Genomic DNA, 13450 nt, shown 5'->3' with positions numbered 1-13450 from the left:
CTGCGGCGGCTGGTCGGGAAGGGGTTAAAGCATTACTGACCCAAAACGTAATATATTGCAGTTTACCAATCATTAGATGTAGCGATGGGCATGGCAGAAAAATTCGGTTAATTTTGGATTCGTTTGTTGAGTTAATAAAGTTTTGTCATATTCCTGATGTTAGATTGATTTGTTTTCGGAATTCGTTTCATATATTTGGATTCGGTTAGTGTATTCGTTATTTTCGAATTGATTCGAATTTTAGAAACCTGGTTCTATTCATTCTACTTTATTCTATTCTAATTTATTCTATTTTTTCTATTCTTTACAGTATTTACTGCAGTATGTTTCCTTTTTTAATTCAAATTAATTTTCGAAGTCAAAATTATATTCAGAAAATTCGTTATTTTGTTAAGTTATTTCGTTTCGTTATAATTTATTTTATTATTTTTTTTATATTTATTTGTTAAAATATGGTGGGTCCAAAATTTGGATACATCCGAATGTCAAAATAACAAAAATTTGGTCTTTAAGAAAATGAATTGCACATGTCTAATTAGATGTGGTATTCGTTTTCCTTTTTTTGAAGCTTTTCCCCCCCTCTGTTTTCACCTGGTGATCTGGCCAGTAATAAACCTCCTGTATTGGAGCTTCTCCACTCTGGATGAAGGAGCACAGGGGGCGCCTTTGGACAGCTGCCTTGTCAGCCTGGGGAGAGGGGCGTATGAGATGTACTAGCAGATTGAGATACAGTAACAAATTGATGCCGAACTCCAGCTAACACTTTTTAACCGCTTGCCGACCAGCCGCCATCATTATACTGCGGCAGGTCGGCGCGATCCCACGAGCCTTCGTAGTTGTAGGTCAGCTCCTTTTAAAAGCGGTAGTAAACCCGCTGACTTTTTTTTTTCCCTACACCTCTAAGGGAAAAGGCATAATGAGCTAGTATGCACCGCATACTAGCTCATTATGAGATACTTACCTTAGAATGAGGCGCCGGCATCTCACCCGGTCCACGCCGAGGGAGCTGACATTTGCCCTCGGCGTGTCTTCCGAGTATCGCGATTCCGGCGCTGGAGCCGCGATGTCGTCACTCCCGCGCATGCGCTTTGTGTATATATATATATATATATATATATATATATATATATATATATACACACACACACACAATTTTTTCTTTTACACACACACATATATATATGTGTAAAAAAATAATTACCGGTATATATTTTTTTACACATATACATATATTGTGTATATATCTATATAGATATATAAAAATCTATCAATAAAAATACTACATTTTCTGTAAGCTCAGCGTATTCCCCAGATCACCATAAAAAGAGGCATTATCACTGTGGGAATTGCGTGCCAGCCCCTCTTCATGTTCCTCCAGTCGTATAAAAAGAAAAGAAAAAAGGAAAGTTGCGGATGTTTTTAACTATGAAGTGGAACTCCGCCTGCGCAGATAATGGAAACGCAGCCAAAAAGTGAATCCCAATAATTTTATTAATGTGGAAATACGAAAGAATGTTGCTGTATTTAGATTCCGCTCAACATAACAGTAAATTAAAACCATTCAGACGGTAAGAATAGCTTTAAGAAGTCATTCCAAAGGAAATAAAAAGAAAAGAACCTTCAAACGTGACTGTAAAAGGGTTGCGAGTTCCGCAACCCTTCAAACGGTATTAAACTCAAAAATTAGATTGCAGCTTACCAATTCTTAGATGCGGTGGCTGCATTCGTTTTCATTTTTAGGCTTTCTTGTGTAGAGCACCCCCCACCCCCCGAAGGGGCCACTAAATTATTAGCTTGACAAAGGATAGTATAAACCCATAGAACCAGGGGGAAGACTGACGCAGTTAGACTCCCGGAGTGACCCCGTTAGGTTCAAGTCTGCCTGCAGGTCTTTACTGTGTAAGAAAAGAAGCAATCCTCAAGAGGAAGGGTAAGGACCTGGATGGTAAGGTCTATGCACATTTTTGTGAGACAGAATGAGGTAGTGCCAAAATAATTGTTTCTGCCGGCTTTGCTGGGGCCCTTACAGTGGTGCACAGTTGGTGAAACTTGGTGGCTTCTGCCTGCTTTCAGTCAGGAGGATAGCTATAGAGACGGTGTCTGGGGAAGTTAATATGCAAAAGAGCTCCAATAGTTGCAAAGGTAGAGTGAATGTAAAGGCAGTTCTGGATTAATGGTGCCATTTTGGATAGATGCTATGGTAGTGCTTGTGAAAGACTGAACAAACTGGATAATTCTGTTTGCTCTGGTAACATGGATGAGCCCGACATTGGCAACAAGAGACCATTTATTAGCCTCTATGGAATCTCTCTCTGGTACCCGAGCCAGTGAGATGACTCTCCCTCCATGCCCCCTCGCTAGCAAGGGTGATTTAGTAGTGTAGCACACTGGTGTTTAGGCAGGGTTGGTATTAAATTTACCTGCCAATAGTTGCCTTGGTTAATTTTTAGGAGGTCGATTTCACCCTAAATCTGAAATTGCTGCACTTCTCTCTTCTGCCGCTAGGTGGCCAGGTCCCTAGTGACATTAGACAAGACAGGGCATTGCAAGGACAGACTAGGAATGAATGGGGTGTCTCAGCCAATGGGCAGGGATTTTCTTGGATCCCTTGGCCTGCTGGGAGAACCTATTTTTTTATTTGGGTGGGGTCAGGTGACAACAGTTCTGTGCCACCTGGACGGCTGTCTGGGTGGAAGTGTTGTAATGCCTCGGGTTACTAGGCCATAAGCCTTGGGCCTATCCCGGGGACATCTGGCTGCTAGGCTGTCTGAGGGCCTATCCAGAAGCAAGAGAGCAGCGTAGGGTTGGGACTGTGGGCTTGCAGTCCAACCAGAAGTAACGGTTCTGCCGGCTGGAGAACCAGCTGTGGTCGGAGGTAGAGGGGAAGCTGTCGCCACAAAGGGACCATCCACCTTACTACTGGAGACCACTGAGTAGCTGAAGCAAGTACCTGAGCAGTATTCGCACCAGCCGGGGACGGTGAAGAGTTGGGAAAACTTCAGCAGGTGCCAAGCCAGGGACCCAGCCAGTGGAGGTGACGATTGCGGAGCATTATTGTTTGCCAAGCCAGGGACCAAGCAGGCCAGTGGGGTGACGCTTGAGGAGTATCTGAGTGCCAAACTAGTGACCCAGCAGGGATGCGGGGGTGACGCTTGAGGAAGATACTGAGTGGGAAGATTGGAGGAGCTCAGGAGATCCAGTGGCGAGTGGATCTGTTAGTCTAGTGAAAGACTGGGAGCTCATCTGAGTGAAGTTCTACAATAGGAGGTTGTAGAAGTGAAGAAGTTCATTGCAACCGTTGTTAGAAACTGTTACAAGATTGTTGCCATAGGAGACAGTGGTCCTACTCATGCAGATGTGGTGTCTAGCTGGATGCCTTTCCCTGCATGGCAGTCTACCTATAGAAGTCTCAGAGCCTGCCAACTATCATTGTATCTACTAAAGGGTGTCCTGGCCCTAACCCTCTCTCCCACAGTTCTGTTTAGGAGACAATAAATCTCTATGCACTCAAGAATCAATCTACCTTGCATTACACCCACTTTGCCTCATAACCCACTCTACACAGAAGGACGTCAGCTGTCCCTGACTCTGGAGGTCACCATCAGGCCTCAAGGGGCCCGGGACTTGGCTACAGTAGCATTCAGGGCAAGCGAGGGAGTGCTGTCCTGGGGGGTAAGTGGAAGACTCTCCCACCAGCAACAGAGTCACCCATATGACTTGAGCCTAGGGGGTATACAGGTTTTGATTTTGGGTGAAGCACCTTTACATCTTTTTTCTTTTGAGGATTTAGTGTCAGAGAAAATGTTCCGTACATGTGCAAGAGGTGAAGCGGTGAATTCTCGGCTTTCTGTTCAGCTCTTTGCCCAAGTTGCATTTCTTGAATTTCTTATTCTAATCTGGGAGGTGAAGAAGTTTAGAAGAGTAAATGACCACTTACCCTTGCTGGTGTAGGGGTAGGCGGGTGCTGGCCATCTGCCGCCAGTTCTTGGTTTCCAGGGACGGTGGGCATCCTGAAGGGCAGAGAGGAAGGGCCCCCGGTTCCAGGCTGAACTCTGACCCTGTCCAGCTAGATGAACACGAGAAGCGTTCCAGGATACTCATCTGCTACGTGCTGCCAAAAAACACACAGAGCAAAGATAAAAATCTACCTTACAATATAAAGGATAGTCTATAATAACAAACAGCTCAGGACAGCGATATTAAGAAAAACACGCAGATCTTCTGACTTTTTTATATAAAATATAAAAAAATTGCAAATTATGTAAGCAGTCTTCATTTTTCTGCTTTAAACCTCGTACACACGATCGGACTTTCCGATGGGAATTGTATGATGACAGGCTGTTGGCGGAAAATCCGCCCGTGTGTACGCTCCATCGGACAATTGTTGTCGGATTTTCCGTGGACAAATGTTGGATGGCAGGTTTTAAAATTTTACGCGGACTAATGTCTGTTGTCGGATTTTCCGAGCGTGTGTACACAAGTCCGTCGGACAAAAGTCCAAAGTACAAACACGCATGCTCGGAAGCAAGGATGAGCCGGAAGCGGTCGGTCTTGTAAACTAGCGCTCGTAATGGAGAATTAACATTCGTGACGTGGCAAATTATGAAATCTGGAAATGCAGCGCACAATTCTCTTCTTCTTTAATGGGATAATAATGAAGCTGCTTTACTGGTGATACTGATGGAGTTCTTGCAAACAAATTTTCAAAGGCTTTTTCTGGTGATATCAAGATTATTATGCTTTTTTTTTTTTATTTGGTCAAGTTACCACAGCATCATTATCCTGTAGTTTTTTATATCAAAGATACAACTATATTGGTGTCCCTTGTTAATTTTACATTTTTACATGTATTTAAAATGTAACTGCCTACTCCAAACTGTCATTTGAAGTAAAACACATAACCAAGTATTATTCTACACAATTTTTTTTATTGTGCATTAAAAAAACAAAACAAATAAAATTAGACATGATATCTGCCAATAGAACTTAACCAAAAAGTGCATTCTATGCATCCAAAAATATAGAAAATATAACAAATCAAATAGTTATTATTCAACCAAAAAAATAATGTCAAAGCAATAACTCCAAGGCCAATAATAAATAACACGTTATCTCCTCCGATTCCGCAACATGCCGTTCAGAAACGATATGAAAAGCGCGAAATGAAAAGTGCAAAATGAAAAGCGCGAATCAACACTCACCAAACTTCTACTAACACGAAATTAGCAGAAGGAGCCCAAAGGGTGGCGCTAAAGAGCTGAAAAACAACAAAGTATGTCACGACGTTCGTATTTGTTGGCCGACAACTCCTTGCCGTTTGTATGCAAGACAAGTTTGGGCCAACGCCCTTCAGGACAAAAGTCCACGGTTTTGTTGGCCAACAATCCGATCGTGTGTACGAGGCTTAACAGCATAATTACAAATACAGTAGGTCATACGAGGCCAGCAACAGTCCAATCACAGTTTTCCACATTCAGTCATCATTTCCAGGTAAGGTCTCTGTTGAGATGGAGAACCACAATACTCCATATATCCAATTATGACAATGCCACCCATGAGGCCAATAGAAGCCAAACACTCACTGTTCAGTATTTACCCAATCTCCAAATGGGTGAACTAGGGACCAGCATATGGGCTCCACTCCGTATAAAGGTCCTGCGACATTGGATCAAAATAATATTGATCGGATCTTGAAAGAAAATTACGATGAAGCTATATTAAAGTAGATCTAAAGGCTGAAGGTTTTTTTACCCCCCCTCCCCCCCCGCTGCCTCTAATGCTTACCCGAGCACGATCCCAAACAAACAATGTGCACAAGAGCAGAGTCTCTCCCAGGGCTCTCTCCTCATTGGCTGAGAAACAGCAATGGGAGCCATTGGCTCTCGCTGCTGTCAATCACAGCCAGTGAGGAGAGAGCAGGGGGAAGGACTGAGCCACAGTCTGTGCGTCCCATAGACACACAGAGGCAGCTCGGGAGCGAGCATGTATGAGTGCCCCCTGAACAAGCAGCTTGCTATAGGGGCACTCAGCAAGAAGGAGGGGCCAGGAGCTCCGGCAGGGGACCCGAGAAGAGGAGGATCAGGGCTGCTCTGTGCAAAACCATTGTACAGAGCAAGTATGATGTGTTTGTTATTCTAAAGAAATACGAAAGATAGAGAAAACGAAAGCAAAACTTTACATTAAAGGCTCTATAGAGAAAATCCTGCATTAATGTAGAATACCCAATAAGTCCATAAACCACAGATATCAGGATCACATTACAGTTTGTCTCTTAAAAGCTCATCTTTTAGCTGTCAGTTTTTAAAAAAAGTTTGCTGCATCCTACATCCGTGTAATGTACAGTAGTGATGGTCATTTCCATCCAGCAGCCGATGTGCCAGGGGCGGCCTGTCCATTAGGGGTGCCTGGGTGCCACACCCCTCTCTCCAGGCCACCCCCTAAATGTAATGGATAGATTCATGCATAGCATGAATCTATCCATGGCCGCTGCAGCAGCCCCCTATTCATGATTCATGCGTCCGGCCCCTTTCAGGTCACTGGGCACAAGAATTACAGTGACCAGGGTTGCCTGGATGCCCAGTCCCCGCCGCTGCCTGGATGCCCAGTCCCCGCCGCTGCCTGGATGCCCAGTCCCCGCCGCTGCCCGGTCCCTGCTCCTCTGATGCCCAATCCTCGCCGCCGCTCCTTAGATACCCGATCCCAGCCGCTCCTCTGATGCCCAACTAGATGGGGTAAGTGCCGGTGGACCAACCAGCAGACAGCAGGGGGGGGGGGGGGGGAGTGGGTGGTCAGGTTTGAGTTGCCAACCTGCAAGGGGGGCCCCCAAGGTTCCAACTGCCCAGGGGCCTCCACAGAGTTTAATCCGGCACTGCAGAAGGCTATGCTTCCCAATATATACGAAAGTGAGAAGAATTGGCCATCAGCTTTGCACAAGAACAAGACTAGCCCACAAATCATCCACTGCAAACAAATCCCAGGAACAAGGATGCAAGATATTATCCTGGTGGTATAGAATATCCTATATATTACACAAATTTAATAAACAGGTCCCAGCTGTAATGATGCCACTGAGACTATGCCGCCCATTTTCTGGAAATAAGAAAATCCACCCCTTCTGGAACTCAGTAAAAGACGTCTTTGGCATCCCAATTCTTTAGCTTAGGTAGAAATACTGATGTAGTAACACCCTCCTAATAGGATGCTAGGCAAGTTTCCTTTTTAGCTCCTTCTGTAGTCAAGGGAGCAGCAATTGTTCTGATCTGTCCAGGGTTTCACAGGCTAGGAGTTTGATTGCTGGAAAAAATGCTAAAATATAGCTGTGTGAAGTTGGCACCCCATGTTTGTAAAACATGAATAAAAATATACCATTCATTTGTGCCGCGTTTGTGCTGATTTGTGCCGCAAAAATGAGCGTTTGTGCCGGTTCGGTTTCTGAGATATTAAACATTCAATTTAATGCAAGCCCCGCCCACTTTGCACCCCATGTCCCTGAATTTTAAAAACAAACGCGCCATTCGTTTGTGCTACGTTTGTGCTGGTTTGTGCCGCAAAAATAAACGTTTGTGCCGCTTTGGTTGCGGAGATATTGTGCGTTATAGTTGCTGTAACCCCGCCCATTTTGCACCCCATGTTCCTGAATTTTAAAAACAAACGCGCCATTCGTTTGTGCCGCGTTTGTGCTGGTTTGTGCCGCAAAAATAAACGTTTGTGCCGCTTTGGTTGCGGAGATATTGTGCGTTATAGTTGCTGTAACCCCGCCCATTTTGCACCCCATGTTCCTGAATTTTAAAAACAAACGCGCCATTCGTTTGTGCCGCGTTTGTGCTGGTTTGTGCCGCAAAAATAAATGTTTGTGCCGCGTTGGTTGTGGAGATATTGTGCGTTATAGTTGCTGTAACCCCGCCCATTTTGCACCCCATGTTCCTGAATTTTAAAAACAAACGTGCCATTTGTTTGTGCCGGGTTTGTGCTGGTTTGTGCCGCAAAAATAAACGTTTGTGCCGCTTTGGTTGCGGAGATATTGTGCGTTATAGTTGCTGTAACCCCGCCCATTTTGCACCCCATGTTCCTGAATTTTAAAAACAAATGCACCATTCGTTTGTGCCGCGTTTGTGCTGGTTTGTGCCGCAAAAATAAACGTTTGTGCCGCTTTGGTTGCGGAGATATTGTGCGTTATAGTTGCTGTAACCCCGCCCATTTTGCACCCCATGTTTCTGAATTTTAAAAACAAATGTGCCATTCATTTGTGCCGCGTTTGTGCTGGTTTGTGCCGCAAAAATAAACGTTTGTGCCGCTTTGGTTGCGGAGATATTGTGCGTTATAGTTGCTGTAACCCCGCCCATTTTGCACCCCATGTTCCTGAATTTTAAAAACAAACGCGCCATTTGTTTGTGCTGTGTTTGTGCTGGTTTGTGCCGCAAAAATAAATGTTTGTTCCGCTTTGGTTGCGGAGATATTGTGCGTTATAGTTGCTGTAACCCCGCCCATTTTGCACCCCATGTTCTTGAATTTTAAAAACAAACGTGCCATTCGTTTGTGCCGCGTTTGTGCTGGTTTGTGCTGCAAAAATAAACGTTTGTACCGCTTTGATTGCGGAGATATTGTGCGTTATAGTTGCTGTAACCCCGCCCATTTTGCACCCCATGTTCCTGAATTTTAAAAACAAACGCGCCATTCGTTTGTGCCGCGTTTGTGCTGGTTTGTGCCGCAAAAATAAACGTTTGTGCCGCTTTGGTTGCGGAGATATTGTGCGTTATAGTTGCTTTAACTCCGCCCATTTTGCACCCCATGTTCCTGAATTTTAAAAACAAACGCGCCATTCGTTTGTGCCACGTTTGTGCTGGTTTGTGCCGCAAAAATAAACATTTGTGCCGCTTTGGTTGCTGAGATATTGTGCGTTATAGTTGCAGCAACCCCGCCCACATTGCACCCCATGTTCCTGAATTTTAAAAACAAACGCGCCATTTGTTTGTGCCGCAAAAATAAACATTTGTGCAGCTTTGGTTGCGGAGATATTGTGCGTTATATGTTGTCAAACCACATTGACTTTACACCTTGTTATTAAAGCTTACATACAGAACCTAAACTCAGATTGGGTTTCCTTAATGTAAAGCTCCTCCCACTGTACTGGCACTGCACTTCATATTGTACCCTGAAAAAGGCACCTCTGCCGGGTTAGCCCCCCCATATCAAAATTTTTGAAAAAATCTTATGCAGTTTGTTAGATCTTTGTTAGATCAGGTTAGATCAACCGTTGTCTGCGTTAGATCTCACACAGAAGAAGCGATATTAACAGTTATTTGCTGGGGGGGCTAACCCGTCATCAGCCCCCCCTTATCAAAAAATTGACCAAACAGTTAGCTATTTTGGAAGCAATTTGTTAGATCCGGTATGATCAAGTGTTTTTAACGTTAGATCTCACATTATTAGAGACTTATTAAGTGATTAATGAGGGGGGCTGGCCCCCCCTTATCAAATTTTCGGGCCAAAAATCATTCGGGCTAATAGATATTCGTTAGATCCGGTAAGATCAAGAGGTTTTAACGTAAGATCTCACATCATTTCAGAGATTTCATATTCTTTGCCAATAACAACATCCAAGTTAGTAGATAATTGTTAGATGAAGTTATTATTGCATTAAACCTAGCATGCACATGGCAGAAATCAGTAATAATCGCAATGTAAGTAGGGATAAAAGCTTGTTGCAGTTTGATCAGTGAGATGTTTTATTTAATCTATGATAAATACATAACAGTTCGTTATTTTATATGAGAAGTTAGGCCTCTGTGGCAGTAGCTTAAAATTAATAAATTTTGGCATCGCTGCTCTAAATTGTGGGCACAACTGGAACAGGCCCAGACTGACATTCTGCTGCCAGGGGCTCTGTGGTGCTATGACCAACTACCACCTGTGCTGAAGTTACACCCCATATTGGGTACGACACTCCGCATATGCTCCCAGGTCAGCACACAGAACCGGCTTTCTTCCCTGATTCCCAATTGCTCCCTATCATAGAAAAACCGTGGTTCCTCCCTGGTCTGGAACCCCAAATGTTTTCGGACCCTAAGCCAAACAGGTAGGGTCCAGGCATCCCACTTCCTAACGGGAGGCCAATGGCCTTCCACAGTAGTGCTAATGAGCCCTTCAAACTTTCCTTGTGGACAGCGCTACAATTACAACACTTTCTCAATACTTTGCCTAATTCACAGGGATTTAATCGTCCCCTGACGTCCTTTGAAGCATACTGTTCCAAAGAGGGTTCCCTTCCACAGGCTCTATCCAAAACATACGCCCTCTTGAACTGTCCGGCTGAACAACCACACTTACCGTTCCTGAACAAATGGGAAAGTAAGTTGGGGCGTACATTTACATCTGCTCAGATACAACATGTCCTCAGATTTTCGTTGAAATCATCAGTTTGTACGAAAATTAAACAGACCAACTATAAACTGTTAACAAGGTGGTACCTCACCCTACAACTACTGACCAATGTTGGAGATGCCAGGGGGATGGAGGAACACCACTTCACATATTTTGGTCGTGCCCTAAATGGATCCACTTCTGGGAGACAGATAAACCACGCAAAAATTTACGGAATACAAGGTTCCTGGTGATCCAGCTTTTTCCTGTTACATGTCTCCTCCATCTGAGCCAAACTCTATAAAAACTCCATTCCAAATGAGATGGAAGATCGAGTACTCACTGCACAACACCAACAGGAAAAATACTCTAACACTTGGGGACTATGGAACCAGATTGTCGTCTCCGCAGAGGGTACTGCCCTTCTTGGGACTTAATGTCACAGAAAAGTTCCGGAGCCCATTCATCATAGTTATCCTGAACCAACGCCATTTCACCCCCCCCCCAGCTTTACCTCCCCCCCCTTCTATCCTTTTACCTTTTCCATCCTTTTTTCCTTACCTTCTTTGATTATTGAAAATGAGAAAATAGTTTTGGGCGACAGCGGGTCTTGCTCCACAGCCCATTTTCCATCTTTAATAAAAACTGATAGGCCAGGAGGTAAGCAGCCTTTTGAGCAGTGTGCCAAAAAATGTTTTCAAAGAAATTGAGCGTACCGATTTTATAACAAAAAAAGTCAACTTCACAATCTCAATCACGAAAAGGATTTTTTATAAAGTAAATGCTGTAAACTACTTTAGCAGTGAGAAATTAACATCCTGCACTCTCACGCCTCAGATCAACCCCAATTCATACACCTTCACACCTCAGATCACTGTATCACCTGCAAATCTGCCCCACCACTGTACCCCCCTGCACATCTGCCCCACCACTGTAACCCCCTGCACATCTGCCCCACCACCGTACCCCCATGCTCTTCTGTCTCACTGCTGAACCATCTTCTCATCTGTCCTAACACTGAACTTATCTGCTCATCTGCCCCACCACTGTAACCCCCTTTCTCATCTGTCCCACCTCTCTAACCCCCTTTCTCATCTGCCCCACCACTGTAAACCCCTTTCTCATCTGCCCCACCACTGTACCTCCCGCACATCTGTCCCACCTCTGTTCCCCCTGCTCATCTTCCCCACCTCTGTAACCCCCTTTCTCATCTGCCCCACCACTGTAACCCCCTTTCTCATCTGCCCCACCTCTGTAACCCCCTTTCTCATCTGCCCCACCACTGTAACCCCCTTTCTCATCTGCCCCACCTCTGTAACCCCCTTTCTCATCTGCCCCACCACTGTAACCCCCTTTCTCATCTGCCTCACCTCTGTAACCCCCTTTCTCATCTGCCCCACCTCTGTAACCCCCTTTCTCTTCTGCCCCATCACTGTACCTCCTGCACATCTGTCTCACCTCTGTTCCCCCTGCTCTTCTGCCCCACCGCTGTAACCCCCTGCTCATCTGTACCACTAATGTACCCCCTTTCTCATCTGCCCCACCTCTGTAACCCCCTTTCTCATCTGCCCCACCACTGTAACCCCCTTTCTCATCTGCCCCACCTCTGTAACCCCCTTTCTCATCTGCCCCACCTCTGTAACCCCCTTTCTCATCTGCCCCACCTCTGTAACCCCCTTTCTCATCTGCCCCACCACTGTAACCCCCTTTCTCTTCTGCCCCATCACTGTACCTCCTGCACATCTGTCTCACCTCTGTTCTCCCTGCTCTTCTGCCCAACCACTGTAACCCCCTGCTCATCTGTCCACCAATGCACCTCCTTTCACATCTGCCCCACCGCTGTACCCCCCTGCTCTTCTGTCCCACCGCTAAACCCCCTTCTCATCTGCCCCAACACTGAACCCCTCCTGCTCATTTTCCCACCACTGTAACCCCCTTGTCATCTGGCCCAACACTAAACCCCTCCCCCGCTCATCTGCCCCATCACTGTACCCCCCTGCTTTTCTGTCCCACTGCTGAACCCCCTTCGCATCCCTCCCACCACTGCACCTTCTGCACATCTGCACCACCACTGTACCCCCTTGCTCTTCTGCCCCACCACTGTAACCCCTCTGCTCATCTACCCCATCAATGTACCATTTTTCTCATCTGCCCCACCACTGTACCTCTCTGCACATTTGCTCCACCGCCATATTCCCATGTTCTTCTGTCTACTACTGAATCACCTTCTCATCTGCCCTACCACTGTAACCCGCTTTTTCATCTGCCTTACTAATGTACCTCCTGCACATCTGTTTCACCTCTGTACCCCCTGCTCTTCTGCCCCACCTATGTTCCCCCTGTTCTCCTGCCCCACCACTGTAACCTCCTGCTCATCTGTCCCACCAATACACCTCCTTTCACATTTGCCCCACTGTTCTACCCAACCTGCTTTTCTGTCCCACCACTGAACCTCCTTCTCATCTGCACCAAAACTGAACCCCCCTGCACATTTGCCCCACGGCTGTACCCTCCTGTTCTTCTGTCCCACATCTAAACCCCTCCTGCTCATTTTTCCCACCACTGTACCCTCTTCTCATCTATGATATGTGTGATATGCAGAGTGGTAAAAGGAAGCAGAGATGAGACACATCTACTTGTCCTGGCACACTCATCCAGCTGATCCACCGCTCACATCCAGACCACGTGCTTGTATGTGATGTATGGGATGTGTGGGATGTATGTGATGTATGGGATGTATGTGATGTCACATACAAGCATCTGGAATGGATGTGCAATGATGAGCTCAGGTCAGGGGCATTTTCTGAAAGCAGAGGGCTTGTGTGCAGGATCATAAGTTGGGCCCCTGCAGCTGAGGAAAAGTTTTTGTGCCGCAGCAAAAGTTGGGTGTGATTTTCATTGCGCTGAATATAAGGGGGGACCAGCCCGTCCATATGTACCACCTAATATCTCTATTTTGATGTGGAATATCTCTGAAATGATGTGAGATCTAACGTTAAAACCACTTGATCTTACCGGATCTAACCAATATCTATTAGCTTGAATGATTTTTGGGGCGAAAATTTGATAAGGGAGGGCCAGCCCCCCCACA

General features: G+C 45.6%; 1 protein-coding gene across 3 annotated transcripts in view; it reads right to left on the bottom strand.

Moving 5' to 3' along the window:
• Positions 1-13450, bottom strand: part of IRAG1 (inositol 1,4,5-triphosphate receptor associated 1) — a 188140-nt gene that overhangs the window by 95142 nt on the left and 79548 nt on the right. For all 3 annotated transcript variants that reach the window (XM_073604082.1, XM_073604081.1, XM_073604083.1), the window contains exon 2: positions 3938-4111. In XM_073604082.1, coding sequence (XP_073460183.1) covers positions 3938-4009 — 72 coding nt within the window. In that variant the 5' untranslated portion in view covers positions 4010-4111. The remainder of the gene's footprint in view (positions 1-3937; positions 4112-13450) is intronic.

The sequence above is a fragment of the Aquarana catesbeiana genome, linkage group LG11, assembly GCF_042186555.1.
Source record: "Aquarana catesbeiana isolate 2022-GZ linkage group LG11, ASM4218655v1, whole genome shotgun sequence".
NCBI lineage: Eukaryota > Metazoa > Chordata > Amphibia > Anura > Ranidae > Aquarana > Aquarana catesbeiana.
Note: the sequence above shows the minus strand (reverse complement) of the source record. Positions and strands in the feature narration are given on the sequence as shown.